At 44.0% G+C, this 12,988-nt stretch overlaps 1 protein-coding gene across 1 annotated transcript in view; it reads left to right on the top strand.

Moving 5' to 3' along the window:
- The first annotated feature begins 1,599 nt into the window (after positions 1–1,599).
- The window catches only part of usp43a (ubiquitin specific peptidase 43a), a 485,387-nt gene continuing 473,998 nt past the window's right edge, over positions 1,600–12,988 (top strand). Inside the window, exons 1-2 of the mRNA XM_068058066.1 lie at positions 1,600–2,601; positions 6,679–6,816. Of these exons, the coding sequence (XP_067914167.1) occupies positions 1,951–2,601; positions 6,679–6,816 (789 nt within the window). The 5' untranslated portion in view covers positions 1,600–1,950. The remainder of the gene's footprint in view (positions 2,602–6,678; positions 6,817–12,988) is intronic.

Below are 12,988 nucleotides of genomic sequence, written 5' to 3'. Positions count from 1 at the left end.
CCTGTTTTATGTCTCCTTTGTGCCAAGAGCTTTGCTATAATGTCAGAACCGCATGAATACTTCTGGGAATCATCCTGGTCATAATTTTTTGCACATGGTTGAGCACACTTTTCTTTCTTTCTTTGGCCTCCTTATCTCGAGAGACAATGGGAAAGCGCCTAGAGGTGGTCAGTGGTTTGTGGAGCAGCGCCTGGAGTGGCTATAAAGGCCAATTCTAGAGTGACAGACTCTTCCACAGGCACTGCAGATAAAATTGGTTGTCGGGTCTGTTACACAGTTGGCTCTCCCCTTGCACTTTCACCTTGTTTCCTGCCAACTGCTAAGTCTCTTTGACTCGCCACTCTTCAGCCCCACCTTTATGGCTGTCCGCCAGCTCTGGCGATCACTGGCAACTGACTCCCACGACTTGTGGTCAGTGTCACAGGACTTCATGTCGCGTTTGCAGACGTGTTTAAAGCGGAGACATGGACGGCAGGTGGGTCTGATACCAGTGACGAGCTCGCTATACAATGCGTCCTTGGGGATCCTGCCATCTTCCATGTGGCTCACATGGCCAAGCTATCTCAAGCGCTGCTGACTCAGCAGGGTGTATATGCTGGGGATGTTGGCTGCCTCGAGGACTTCTGTGTTGGAGATACGGTCCTGCCACCTGATGCCAAGGATTCTCCGGAGGCAGCGAAGATGGAATGAGTTGAGATGTCGCTTTTGGCTGACATACGTTGTCCAGGCCTCGCTGCCATAGAGCACGGTACTGAGGACACAGGCTTGAAACACTCGGACTTTTGTGTTCCGTGTCAGTGCGCCATTTTCCCACACTCTTTTGGCCAGTTTGGACATAGCAGCGGACGCCTTTCCCATGCGCTTGTTGATTTCTGCATTGGGCACACTGCATATGTGAATATACACAAGGGCAGTTTAAACAGTTTTCATGATGGTGTGAATAAAAGGTTTTAGCCAGAGAAGATCTGGTACGTGGTGCTGCACGATATTGCGGTTGTGACAAGGGAACCTATTTGATAGCATCGCGTGGATTCTTTGTGTAAACTCCGCCGCATGCAACTTCTGAACTGGCGCCAGTGCGATCCGAACGCTGAGGATTTCCTTTGAAAATAAAAACTGATTTAAAAGGTGGAATTCCAATGATCTAACCCGCCAAATGGACGCCTGGATTTCAGACAATTCAAGGATGTATTTGGAATTCTTTGCAATACTGCAAAAGGGACTTACAGATTGAAAACTCACAAGTTTTGATTCAGAAATACCAAAAGACTTCATGGGATCATTTGAAATAGATTTGTTTTAGTTCACATTATGCCCGTTGTCTTGCAACATATTTGGAGCATTCAAGTCAGGGACGGGAGGGCTAATCATATTGGAAAAAAAGAAATAAGCTGAAAAATCGAGCACTTCATTGAATCTGAGGACTATTGTGACTGGTACGGTCACATTTACAACTGAAGCTGCTTAGCACCATTCTGTATGCAGAGAGAGGCGGAGAATGGCAGAAGCACGTTGCTGAGTGACAGCCCAGGCACAGCTTGTCTCCCCCTCGTCAGACCAGCAGCCAGCAGCATTTCCCGTGCTAAAGAAAACAGGAGAGAAGTGGATCTGGCAGGGGCGAGCGGGGCGGAGCAACACAAGGCGCCTCCGGCAAACAGCTCCACTCATTCAAATGGTTGTTAGCGACAACATGGAGTAAGGTAACAACACACCTTGTCTGCACTCAAAAGAGGGAACTGGATTGGGACTTCAGCGACCATTTCAACTGCTGCGTGGATGCAAACAAAACCCCAACCCACCCTGGTTTAATTGTTTTCACAGGATGACATATGGAATGGTGCGTGTGTCTGAAAGCGGCTGAGCCACTTGCCACGGGAGCTGGATGGGACCAGGAGGTTTAGTGGGGTCTCTTCAGGTGATTGGAGCCGCAGTGAAAGCTGCGGAGAAGAGATGGAGAGCGCAGCGGCAGAGAGGGTGGGCAAACCCACCTTAAAGACGAAGATGCCCAAGGGGAAGCGGAGGAAATCCTACTCCGGCAAACTGTTCAGGAGGAGGTCGCTGAGGTCGGTCGGCAGCTTCGTGCGGGGTGTCTTCAAAACTTTGTTTACTTTGGCACCTTTTGGAGACGTGGTGAACGCGGAGGGAGCAGGAGGAGGAGGAGGGGGAGAGGAGGAGGACGACGGGGGCTTCAGGGACGGACCTGTCACCCTCGCCACTTCCACCGAAGCGGTGATCGAGAACCAGGAGGAGCCCGCTGGGGGGAAGAGCCTGCCCTTGCCCCGGCTGCAGCCGGGCTCGCTGCGGGAGCGGGTCTCCTGGTGCTCCGGGGAGAAAACCCCCGGCGTGCTGGGCTTGAAGAACCACGGCAACACCTGCTTCATGAACGCCGTGGTGCAGTGCCTGAGTAACACCGAGCTGTTCGCCGAGTACCTGGGCTTGGAGCAGTACCGCTCCGAGCTGAAGCAGCTGAGAGCCAATGGCACCCTCCGCAGCAAAGAGCCTCCGTCCCAGTGCAGGGCAGAAGTTACCGAGCAGCTGGCAGCACTGGTCCGAGCACTCTGGACCCTCGAGTATACACCACAGCTCTCAGTGCAGTTCAAGGTACGAGCTCTCCCAGGCAACCTGGCCACTTGGGAAGTGTTTGAGAACTGGATTGGGGTACCCCGAGTACCACCAGCAAAATGCTATCATTTTAAACAGAATTAATAAGAGCCAAGTTTCCAAAATCACAATTTTTTTTGCAATCAGGAAATAAAGTAATGAGGAAGTAACTGTTGTGTTTCAATTTATGCCCAAATATTAAGAATGTTGCGAGTTCACCCGTTAAAAACAACAGGTGAGGTGGCAAAGAGATTTGGTTTTGATGGAAGGCGTCGCCAAAAAGTTAAAAATCTGATTGTGCAGAAATACCTGCATCTGATGTGTCATCCAGTGTTCTCTCAAACACCTATTGAAACTGATAGTTGCTTGTTGTTGGCTTGGTCGCAAAGGTTTGGCTCTTGGCCAGTGATTTTAATCTGTTTCTGTAAGCTCTGAACACTCGGCTAACTTTCAGGGCACTGCTTAATATCTCATTATTCAGTGGCTAATAATCATGCTTGGTTTCTTTTCAAATCCTGCAGACTCCCTTCTATTCTCCAAAATTGTCACCAGCAATCGCTGCCCAATGAATGCATCCTAATTATTTTTGCCTATCTGCAAATTCAGATTTACCTCAATGACACACAGTACGTCCATATGCAAGTAATTTTTGTAGGTCGCTTCATTGAAAGCAGTGTTGCAATTGAAGGTGAAACTTCTCCCATTTTTACAAATGTAATTCACAATGTAGATGTGGGGTATTCGAAAGTGGAGAAATGGTTTTGAGGAAAACATTACTCTAAAGTCACTAATACTGAGAATGAATAGAGATCGGAGATGGGGTTCTTGATTGCTTCCTGTCGTTAATTGTGTCAATTATCTATCACTAAGATATTCACATGCAGACCTCCAGGGAGTTGTTCACTGCAGGTACCAGTCCCTCGGTCCCTGCAAAACCTCTCCCCAGCAACAGCAGAGCTCTGCATGTACATTTTCACAGAGCTCTACTCACCAGCTTCTAGTTAAACTTTAATATTAGGAGAGTGCCGATGCATCCTAACATTAAAAATGAAACTTAATGGACTCCCCTGAAACTTTCAAACTTGGTTTTTGCATTGGTCTGCAGTTCCATTGCAGTAGGTGTGAAACTGCAGAGTAGAAATAGTCCAGCATCTCTTAGCCAAAGTGAATAATTTGCTTCAGTTTTCTCACTGAAATGTACAATTGTTTATGTCATCTAGCCGCTCTCAACTTTAAATATAGCATGCCTGTTGCTTTTAACTTTTCCCAAAGCTCTTAACATTGATGAAGGTTGATGGATTTCAGGAGAGCATCAATTCACATTGAAGATTTTGAAAAGACGCTTCTGTCTGTTTTTTAAAAATAAAATCTTGGTTAAAAAAGTTGCATTTATACAGGTTTTTTCACATTAAAACATCTTGAATCAGTTCCCAAGTATTTCATAAGTGGGGTGATTAATATGGAGACAAATATGGTAGGGATTCTAGGTGAGATTTTAACTCATTCAAGCCCCATTCACTTGCAGTGTTAAAATCGGGCCCTTTTGTGTCAGCAGCATCCACAAACAGCCATAAGATAATTAATAAGCCAATCTACGACTTGATGAAATAAAGCAGAAAATGTTGCAACTACTCAGCATGTCTTTTGCTTCTGTACTTCCTTTTACCTTGCACCTTTATCACTTCTCACTCCCATCACTTCTACCCTCCATCCTGTCACAGACCTCTCCCATTTGTTTCTAACCTGTCCTCTTTTCCATGGCTCTCTACTTAATTAAAAGCTGTTCATCTCTAACATCTTCCAGTTCTGATGAAACATAAATTCTGTTTCTTTGTCTACAGATGCTGCCTGACCTGCTCAGTGTTTTCAGTATTTTCTGCTTGTTTCAGATTTCCAGCATCCACTTTATTTTGCTTCGTTATTTGCTTATGCTAGTTGAAGGGGGAATGTTGGCTCAGACATTTTATTCTTCTTTGACCAGTATCAAGGAATCTTAATACCTATTTGAGCCGTCAGATCATGCAAACTAATACATTGGTTTAACATCTCAGCTGAAGGTCAGATATGTCCTAAGTAGAATTCTGCATTGATTCTACGACCAGTGCATATTATAACTAAACAAATACAGAAAGATAAGCAGAATCTATTGCATTTTAAGTTGGTCAACAACTGCTTTTCAGTAATAATACAACTCAATACACAGAGAAATCCATGTCAATGAAACTCTGCCCATCAAAAAACCCCTGCTCACAGCAGCTGCCAAATTCGACTTTTGTCACTGCAGATATTGGACTAAAAAGACAGCAAATTTAAAGGGGTATTTATTTATTTAAATGTACTGTGTGTCTTTAATGCTTTGCTATTACAGTCGTAATGAAGTCTTTACAGATATTGCTTCATGCTCAGCACCAAATCATGTTTAACAAATTTATTGGAGTTCTTTGAAGAAATAACATGTGCTGTGGATAGAGGGAAACCGGTGGATGTAATGTTCTTAGATTTCCAGAAGGCATTTGACAATGTGCTACATCAAAGGTTATTGTGGAAAATAAAAGCTCATTGTGTAGGGGGATAACATTTTAGCATGGATAGAAGATTGGCTAGCTAACAGGACACTGAGAGTAGGCATAAATGGGTCATTTCCTGGTTGGCAAGATGTAACAAGTGGTGTGCCACAGGGATCGGTGCTGGGGCCTCCACCTTTTACAATTTATATAAATAACTTGGATGAAGGGACTGAAGGTATGGTTGCTAAATTTGCTGATGACACAAAGATAGTAGGAAAGTAAGTTGTGAAGAGGACATAAGGAGGCTACAAAGGGATCTAGATAGGTTAAGTGACTGGGCAAAGTTCTGGCAAATGGAGTATAATGTGGGAAAGTGTGAAATTGTCCATTTTGGCAGGAAGAATAAAAAGCATATTATCTAACTGGTGAGAGATTGCAGAGCTCTGAGATGCAGAGGGATCTGGGTGTCCTAGTGTATGGATTGCAAAAGGTTAGTATGCAGGTACAGCAAGTAATTAGGAAAGCTAATAGAATGTTATCATTTATTGCGAGGGGAATTGAATACAGAAGTAGGGATGTTATGCTTCAGTATACAAGGCATTGGTGAGACCACATCTGGAGTACTGTGTACAATATTGATCTCCTTATTTAAGGAAGGATGTAAATGCGTTAGAAGCAGTTCAGAGACGGTTTACTAGACTAATACCTGGAATGGGTGGGTAGTCTTATGAGGAAATGTTGACAGGCTAGCCTTGTATCCACTGGAGTTTAGAAGAGTAAGAGGCGACTTGATTGAAACATATAAGATGCTGAGGGGTTTTCACAGGGCAGATGTGGAAAAGATGTTTCCTGTTGTGGGAGAATCTAGAACTAGGGGTCACTGTTTAAAAATAAGGGGCCGCCCAAATTAAGACAGAGATGAGGAGAATTTTTTTCTCTGAGGGTTGTCTTTGGAACTCTGTTCCTCAAAATGCAGTGGAAGTAGTCTTTGAATATTTTTACGGCATAGGTAGATTCTTGATAAGCAAGGGGGTTATTGGGGGGAGACGGAATGTGGACGTAATAATCAGATCAGCCAAGATCTTATTGAATGGCAGAGCAGGTTTGAGGGGCTGAGTGGCCTACTCCTGCTCCTAATTTGTATGTTCATAAGTTGGCCATTCCTTGCACTGCATGGGAGTTCAGCAAGGTGCATACATTCTAACATTCCCTTGTATTTTTTAAAAGGAGGCCCACTAAAGCATGTACCGCAAATGAACTCATAAGGGACATTCAATTTGTTGGACAACCTTCCTCATCGTTCATCAACATTCTTTGGATACTGGCAGACTGCATTAGCAAAGTTTTCTTTTTATTATTTCAGATATCCAGCATTCATTGTTTCACTTTCTTCTCCACTGAGAGACAGTGTTACTAGGGCAGTTTATCTAATGTATATTATTTCTGCTGCACAACTGATTTCTGGACTATTTGCTGACGAACTCCAAGGGTTTTAACGACTATGACTTTTCACCTTTAGAAACACTGTGGGCCTGTCTTGCTTTAATAAAGAATGTTTGTTTTATTTCAGAACATAGTAGCAAAATATGGGTCCCAATTTCGTGGGAATTCTCAGCACGACGCACTTGAGTTCCTTCTGTGGTTACTGAACAGAGTTCATGAAGACCTCAATTGTTCACCCAACAAAAAATCAAAGCCTTCCATTAAGGTGAGTTAACACAGCCTGCTTGGTTCATTCATTACCCAGGTCTCTCCTTACAAGCTACACACAGTGTATTATTTAGAAGGACACAATGGACAATCACAATTGCAGGAATGAGAAGTAGTCTGATTGAACTTTCAAAAAATATTCCCCCAAAAAGTTCAATAAATATATGTCAGTCAGATGTTCTGGACATGTGTTCTTCCTATAGCATTTATATCCATTTAGTAAAGAGGTTTTAAACAATATTACGCTTTAAATAATTTACTGTTTGCTGAGTATTGATAATTTCAGGAATAAAACTAATTCCAGAAATATAACTAATCTGTTTAAAACTTTGTGTAATTAACTTTACACAAAATAGACAGAACTGCATATTATAATTATTGTTGCAGATGGAATCTATATTGGCTATGAATGATAATTCTTTTGGTATGTAGGGGAGCACAGTTTGTCTGTTGCAGGAGCTTATGGCTTTTGATCGACTCAAAGGTCTGTGTCGCCGCAGTTTTTGCAACTATTTTGTAGAGTGTGGTTTTAAACATTGTTTGCCACTGATTAACACTCTTAATGGCAAAGAGGGGTCAGCTGCAATCACCCATTTTAAAAAAAAGAAACCCATACAATTATTGCATCTAAAGTTTCTTTTGGAGATTGTGTCAAAATTCTGTATTTTTCTCCTGACATATATTCTTGAAATAATGGAAATTAAAATCACTTACTGATGGCATAGGCAGCAATTGAGCATTCTGTTCATAATTTTTCATAACTACCACATTCAATGAGCTGTGAAATTATAGTAGACGTATAATGAACAACATTGAGCACAGTGTGGTGGCACAATTTAATACGTGGTGTCATGTAGGGTGCAGCCTAGGCTCACACACAATTCTCTGACAAACCTACCTCAGCCATTTAACTTCTAACTACTTGCCAAATGTAATTTCACTCATTTGTGTGAAAATCTTTTTTTTGCTATCTAAACAGAGGGGTGTATTGACCCATTTATTGCAATATTCACACAGCATAACTTCAGGGCCTCTATATATGGAGCAGTTGAAGCAAAGTGATTAAACCAGGAAAATATGCTCATTAGTATCTCTGCTTCACAAAATTAAGGTCTTTGGTTTCTGTAAAAATGGACGAAAAATCATGGTTGAGATCTAAAGTTTCCCTCAGGTGTCTATAGAACGTTTATTGTTGGAACATGTCTGTGGGTAAGTGCCACTCTGTGATGGTACTGAGTTTCTCCGTAAACGCTTGTGCAAAAATATTGAATATCTGCTGATTGCTCTGATCAGTCCTAATATCTCAAAAGGCAGGAACCAAGAAAGCATGATTATTGAGTTTCGCAATATAGGGAAATGGCAGTAAATGACAGTTTTATAGTTCCCACATGAAAAGTATTCTAATGGTCTTTTCCTTTCATTAGTTAGACCTTGCATTATTTCACACATGTATTTGAATCCTGTATTGGCATTCACTACTTATTGATGAGGTCTTATTCGCCATGTAGGACTGAGCATCAAGCTTAGATTGATCATTTTATTTGTCCTTTCTTAAAAATTTAGATTTGTGAGAGGAAAACTAACATATAACCAGTATATTTCAAAATGCTCTTATTGTCTTAGACAATTCTGTTTCTGTTCACATGTTTATTAAATAATTTAATAGTTTGTATTCGAGTAGATTTTTACAATTATTAACTACTCATCCTTGTGTTTTGGCTGAGTAATCTAATTAGACATTTCTATGATTGATGCTTCTTGGCCAGATACAGCTTGGTGTTCGAAAATTATTAAGTAAATCGTAAGGCATCGTATTCACTTATGTCAAATACATGAAGTGTGTCGTATCTACATGCATGCTCTGTACCTAAGAATTGTTTTCCAGCTGCGGGTGTACCTTCTATGGCAGGTTTTAGTCCATCCACCTGTTGGGATGCTTGTGTTTTGCATTCATTAATGTTACATTTTGTGCTTAAGAATTCATTTCAAGTTTTTTTTAAAAACTGTTGTTTGCACATTGTGAAGATGAATTTTGCACCTTCCAAGCATCTACTCACAAATAAATTGCTATTCTAGTAATTCTTGTATTAATTCCACTGTGACATTTTTCAGATTGTTTTAGTCGGGTAACATTTTCACAATCATTTAAGCAAATTGGTTTAATGCGATTTGAGAATATGGTTCAATAGATCACATTATTTGACAGTATACAGTAAAATATTCCAAAAAGAGAGAGGTTGGATGAATAGGATGGTCCTGACTGGACAAGCAGCAGGAAGCTCAATAATGTTCTGTACTAGCAGGCTGCAGTGTTAGCTGGTGAATTTCCAGTAATACACTGTTGCCTCTTGAACATCCCTAAGGCTGGCTCCACCGACCTGCAACTAGCCTTTCTGAACAATCTGCCGTAGGGAAAGTGTGTCCACTCTTTATTAGGCGAGCAGTAATTCTACAAGTTTTGGCTACATTTCAACAAATGTTACACCTCGGTCTGTTAGTTTAGATATTTGTTTGTTGCTTTGAATTGGTTGGATATGTTGAGCGTCAAGTCTACCATAATTCCGAATTATCAGTATCATCTTTAGTTAGTTCAGCACCATTCATGGTGGACATCTGCTTCCCATTTTCACCTCCCATGCACACTGTTTACATTTGTCTGTATTAAATTTTGTCTTCCATTTCATGACTTGAGACTGTACTCTCACAATGGGTGGCAGAAATGGAGATCTAACATTGTAGATAATGAGGTTACAATTGCCTCCGTAGTCTTGTTTCTTTTTTAAAGAAAAGTTTCTAAAACTGGTTGAAAGACACATTTTGCTGCTAAATCATGCTTCTTGGTGTAAAGTGGGTTCTTTCTCCACAGGAGTCAAATACAGGAGTAGAATACGAGTGAGAGAAGATTATGATTGAGCTATATAGTACCCTGTTCAGACCACACCTATAGAATCATAGAAGCATAGAATTATTACAGCACAGAAGAAGGCCATTCGACCCATCGGGCTGAATTTTACTGGACCCTCAACGCCGCGGGTTGCGGTGCGGGGCTCGGTAAAATTCTGCGGGGAGAGGCCCGCCTCAACCCACGACGCCAAGAAGGGCCCGCCACAAATTACTGGCGGCAGGGGAACCTTGGTGTGGCCCCCCCACCGCTCGCCGGCGGCCTCACAATTAGAATATGTAAAACAGTACTTACCTCTGCAGATTATGCAGCCCGCCACCTCTCCATGCACAGTTCCTCATTTTATGTAGAATGGGCGGCCATCATCTGCCGACCTGTACACAGTTAGAAAAGCCGGCGGGTCATCAGAGGCACAAGGTTTCGCTACTGAAGGTAAGTTCTGATATTCAGGGGTCTCACCCTGCATACTGGAAGGGAGGTGGTGGGGATTACAGGGGCCTCACTCTGCATACTGGAAGGGAGGAGGGAGGGGGTCTGAGATTACTGGAGGGAGGTACTGTGTACCCTCCCTCCGTAAACAGTGAACACTCTGCGTTTGTGTTTGTGAAGGAACGATGGCACACTAGGCACCCTGTGTGTGGGGAGGGTGCCAGAATTGGTAGGAGCATTAGGGTTATATGGATGGTGGGGGCAATCGATTCAGCTGGTAGGATCTTGATGTGGTCATGCTGTGCCACTCTGTGTGTTGGCCAAGATGGGCAATGCCATGGCACGCCACATAGTTGATCCATGAAAGCACCTGATGTACCCGCCAACACCAATCCTTGCCCTTTTAGGAACCTTCGAATAAATGAAGGGTTCAACTTTATTTATCACATGGAAATAGGTATGGCTCATCCTACATTGTGTGATCCTTTGCTCCTGAGGATCCGTATGCGCCGGAGCCAAAATCAATAGGCCCCCGGTCATGATCAGCAGCCCCCAAGGTGAGCTCGCCATTACGATTGCTGTGCATCTACAGGCCCCACATGACATGCCATCGCATGTCACAGCACCAGTGTCAGAGGTGATTGTGCATGTAGAGAGGGTAGTGACATGTCTCTGCCCTGCTCAAAGATGACCTGCAGCCCATGGGCTTCGGTGGACATCCTGTACCCGTGGTCCTCATAGTAGCAGCTGTGCTCAAGCTTGACGCCTATGCAGCTTTTCAGGGGCCCATCGGAAACCTTTGTGGGGTCACACAGTCAGCAGTGCACCACTGCAACAGGGAGGTCACCAATGCCCTGCACCGGAGGGCCAGTGAGTATGTCCGCTTCAGGACGGACTCTCATAGCCAGGCCCAGAGGGCCATCAGTTTTGGCACCATTGCTGGAGAACCATAGGTTTTAGGGTTCTTAGACTGCACCCATGTGGCCATCAGGCCTGCCGCTAGGCTGCCACCTGCAGACGTCACCATTAAAGGAATCCTCTCAATCTAGATGAAGCTGGTGTGTGATAACCACAGATGGTTCTTGCAGATCTGTGCCCGCTTCTCAGGCATCTGCCATGACACCTGGGTCGTGCGCCAGTTCCAGCTGCCACTGCTGTTCACTGAACTGGCTCAGATGGAGGTTTAGCTTCTTGGAGACAAGGGCTATCCCTTGCAGACATGGCTCCCGACACCAGTGAGGGACCTCACCACTGCTGCAGAGGAGAGAGACAACGCCAGCCACTGAGCTACAAGAGCCACCATTGAGCAGGCGATCAGCATGCTGAAAGAGCGCTTCCAAAGCCTGGATGGATAGGGTGATGACCTGTACTATGGGCCGAAAAGGCCAGCTCCTTTCTTCGCTGCTCGCTGTGGTCTGCACAAATATGCACCCAATAGGGGGCAGGTCTGGCATGATGAGGAGAGATGTCAACAGGGTTCCTCCTCGGACTATGAGGACGCTGAGGACCTACAACAGGAAAGGCGCATAGGAGGGCAGATGGACCCCAGGCTCTGCACGCAGGACTAGCAATGAGCTAAGGATGTACAGCAGTGGCTTATCAGACAAAGGCTCTCTGCTCCATAGGAACCGACACGAGCTCTGCAAGCCACACATCACCCTCGCTCACCTGCTGTGCACCAGTCCACATTTGCAGCATCCCTGTGTAAACCATTAGAGGCAGCAGCTGACTGAGCAAATGTCCATGTCACTGCTTCAATGGAGATGCTCATGAGTAATGGTGGCATGGCAATAATATTGCATACGTTGACTCTCCTGTAGGGCCAACGGTGCAAAGGAATGTGACATTGGTGCTACATTCTGGCACACATCATTCACACAGAGAAAAGGACACACATGTCGGTGAGGAACATTTAGTGAAAGATGTATTTACGTTGCTGTGACACCCGTGCATTCCCATTTGTGTCAGTGTGTTCTCTGTAAACGCTTGTGAGTGCCCCTTCTCAGTGCAACCTCTGCAATAGCAGCCTGCATGGAGGAAGGCTGCTGATCTGATTGCCCTTTGGTTGTGGATGACTTTGGTGCTCGTACCATGTGTGCACGACGTCCAGTGGGCCCTGGCTGGCTGGAGGAGTGCTTGTTCATCACCTTCCAGCATTGGACCCTTTGATGCTGGATGGCCCCAGGGCTATTCACCTCCTCTGCCATCTCCAGCCAGAGTGCCTTGTTCAGGCAGGATGGCCTCTTCTGATCATCCCTGGTGAAAAGGACCTCCCGCCTTGTCCGGACAGTCTGGAGGAGACTGAGCAGGGAGGCTTCGCTGAATTGTGGGGCCACCCTAGAGCACTCCTCTGCCATCCTTGGCTTTTGGTATGGTCCTTTAAATGCAAAGGTGATTCCACCATGTAACTGCTGCAACTTCTGGCTACAAGGTTTGTCTTGCACATGTTTGAAAACCAATGCAGGACTAGTGAGGAAATCTGTGCTGTTGTCATGGTTTTTCAACTATTACACATCGCGCATGTGCAGGAACACATTTCTTTCACAGCAGCTGATCATATTTATTGGTGTAGTATTTCTAGTTGGCAATGCAGCTAGAATATGAACATATTTTCCTGTTTTTAACAAAGATAGTTTAATTGCAGTTATATATATTTTCACAAAAGTTGGCAGAGAAATGAATGCAGATTCCAAATGCATGTTAGTCTGCGGCTTTTCACAGTCCGATGATTAGAAGCCCATAGTATGTAAGTATTCTTCAGTTATGCTTTTATTTCTGTTGTGTATTTGCCTTTAATGGTACATTCAAGTCTCACGTCCTGGAATGTGCAAATTTAGGA

The sequence above is a fragment of the Heterodontus francisci genome, chromosome 26 (assembly GCF_036365525.1).
Source record: "Heterodontus francisci isolate sHetFra1 chromosome 26, sHetFra1.hap1, whole genome shotgun sequence".
NCBI lineage: Eukaryota > Metazoa > Chordata > Chondrichthyes > Heterodontiformes > Heterodontidae > Heterodontus > Heterodontus francisci.
Note: the sequence above shows the minus strand (reverse complement) of the source record. Positions and strands in the feature narration are given on the sequence as shown.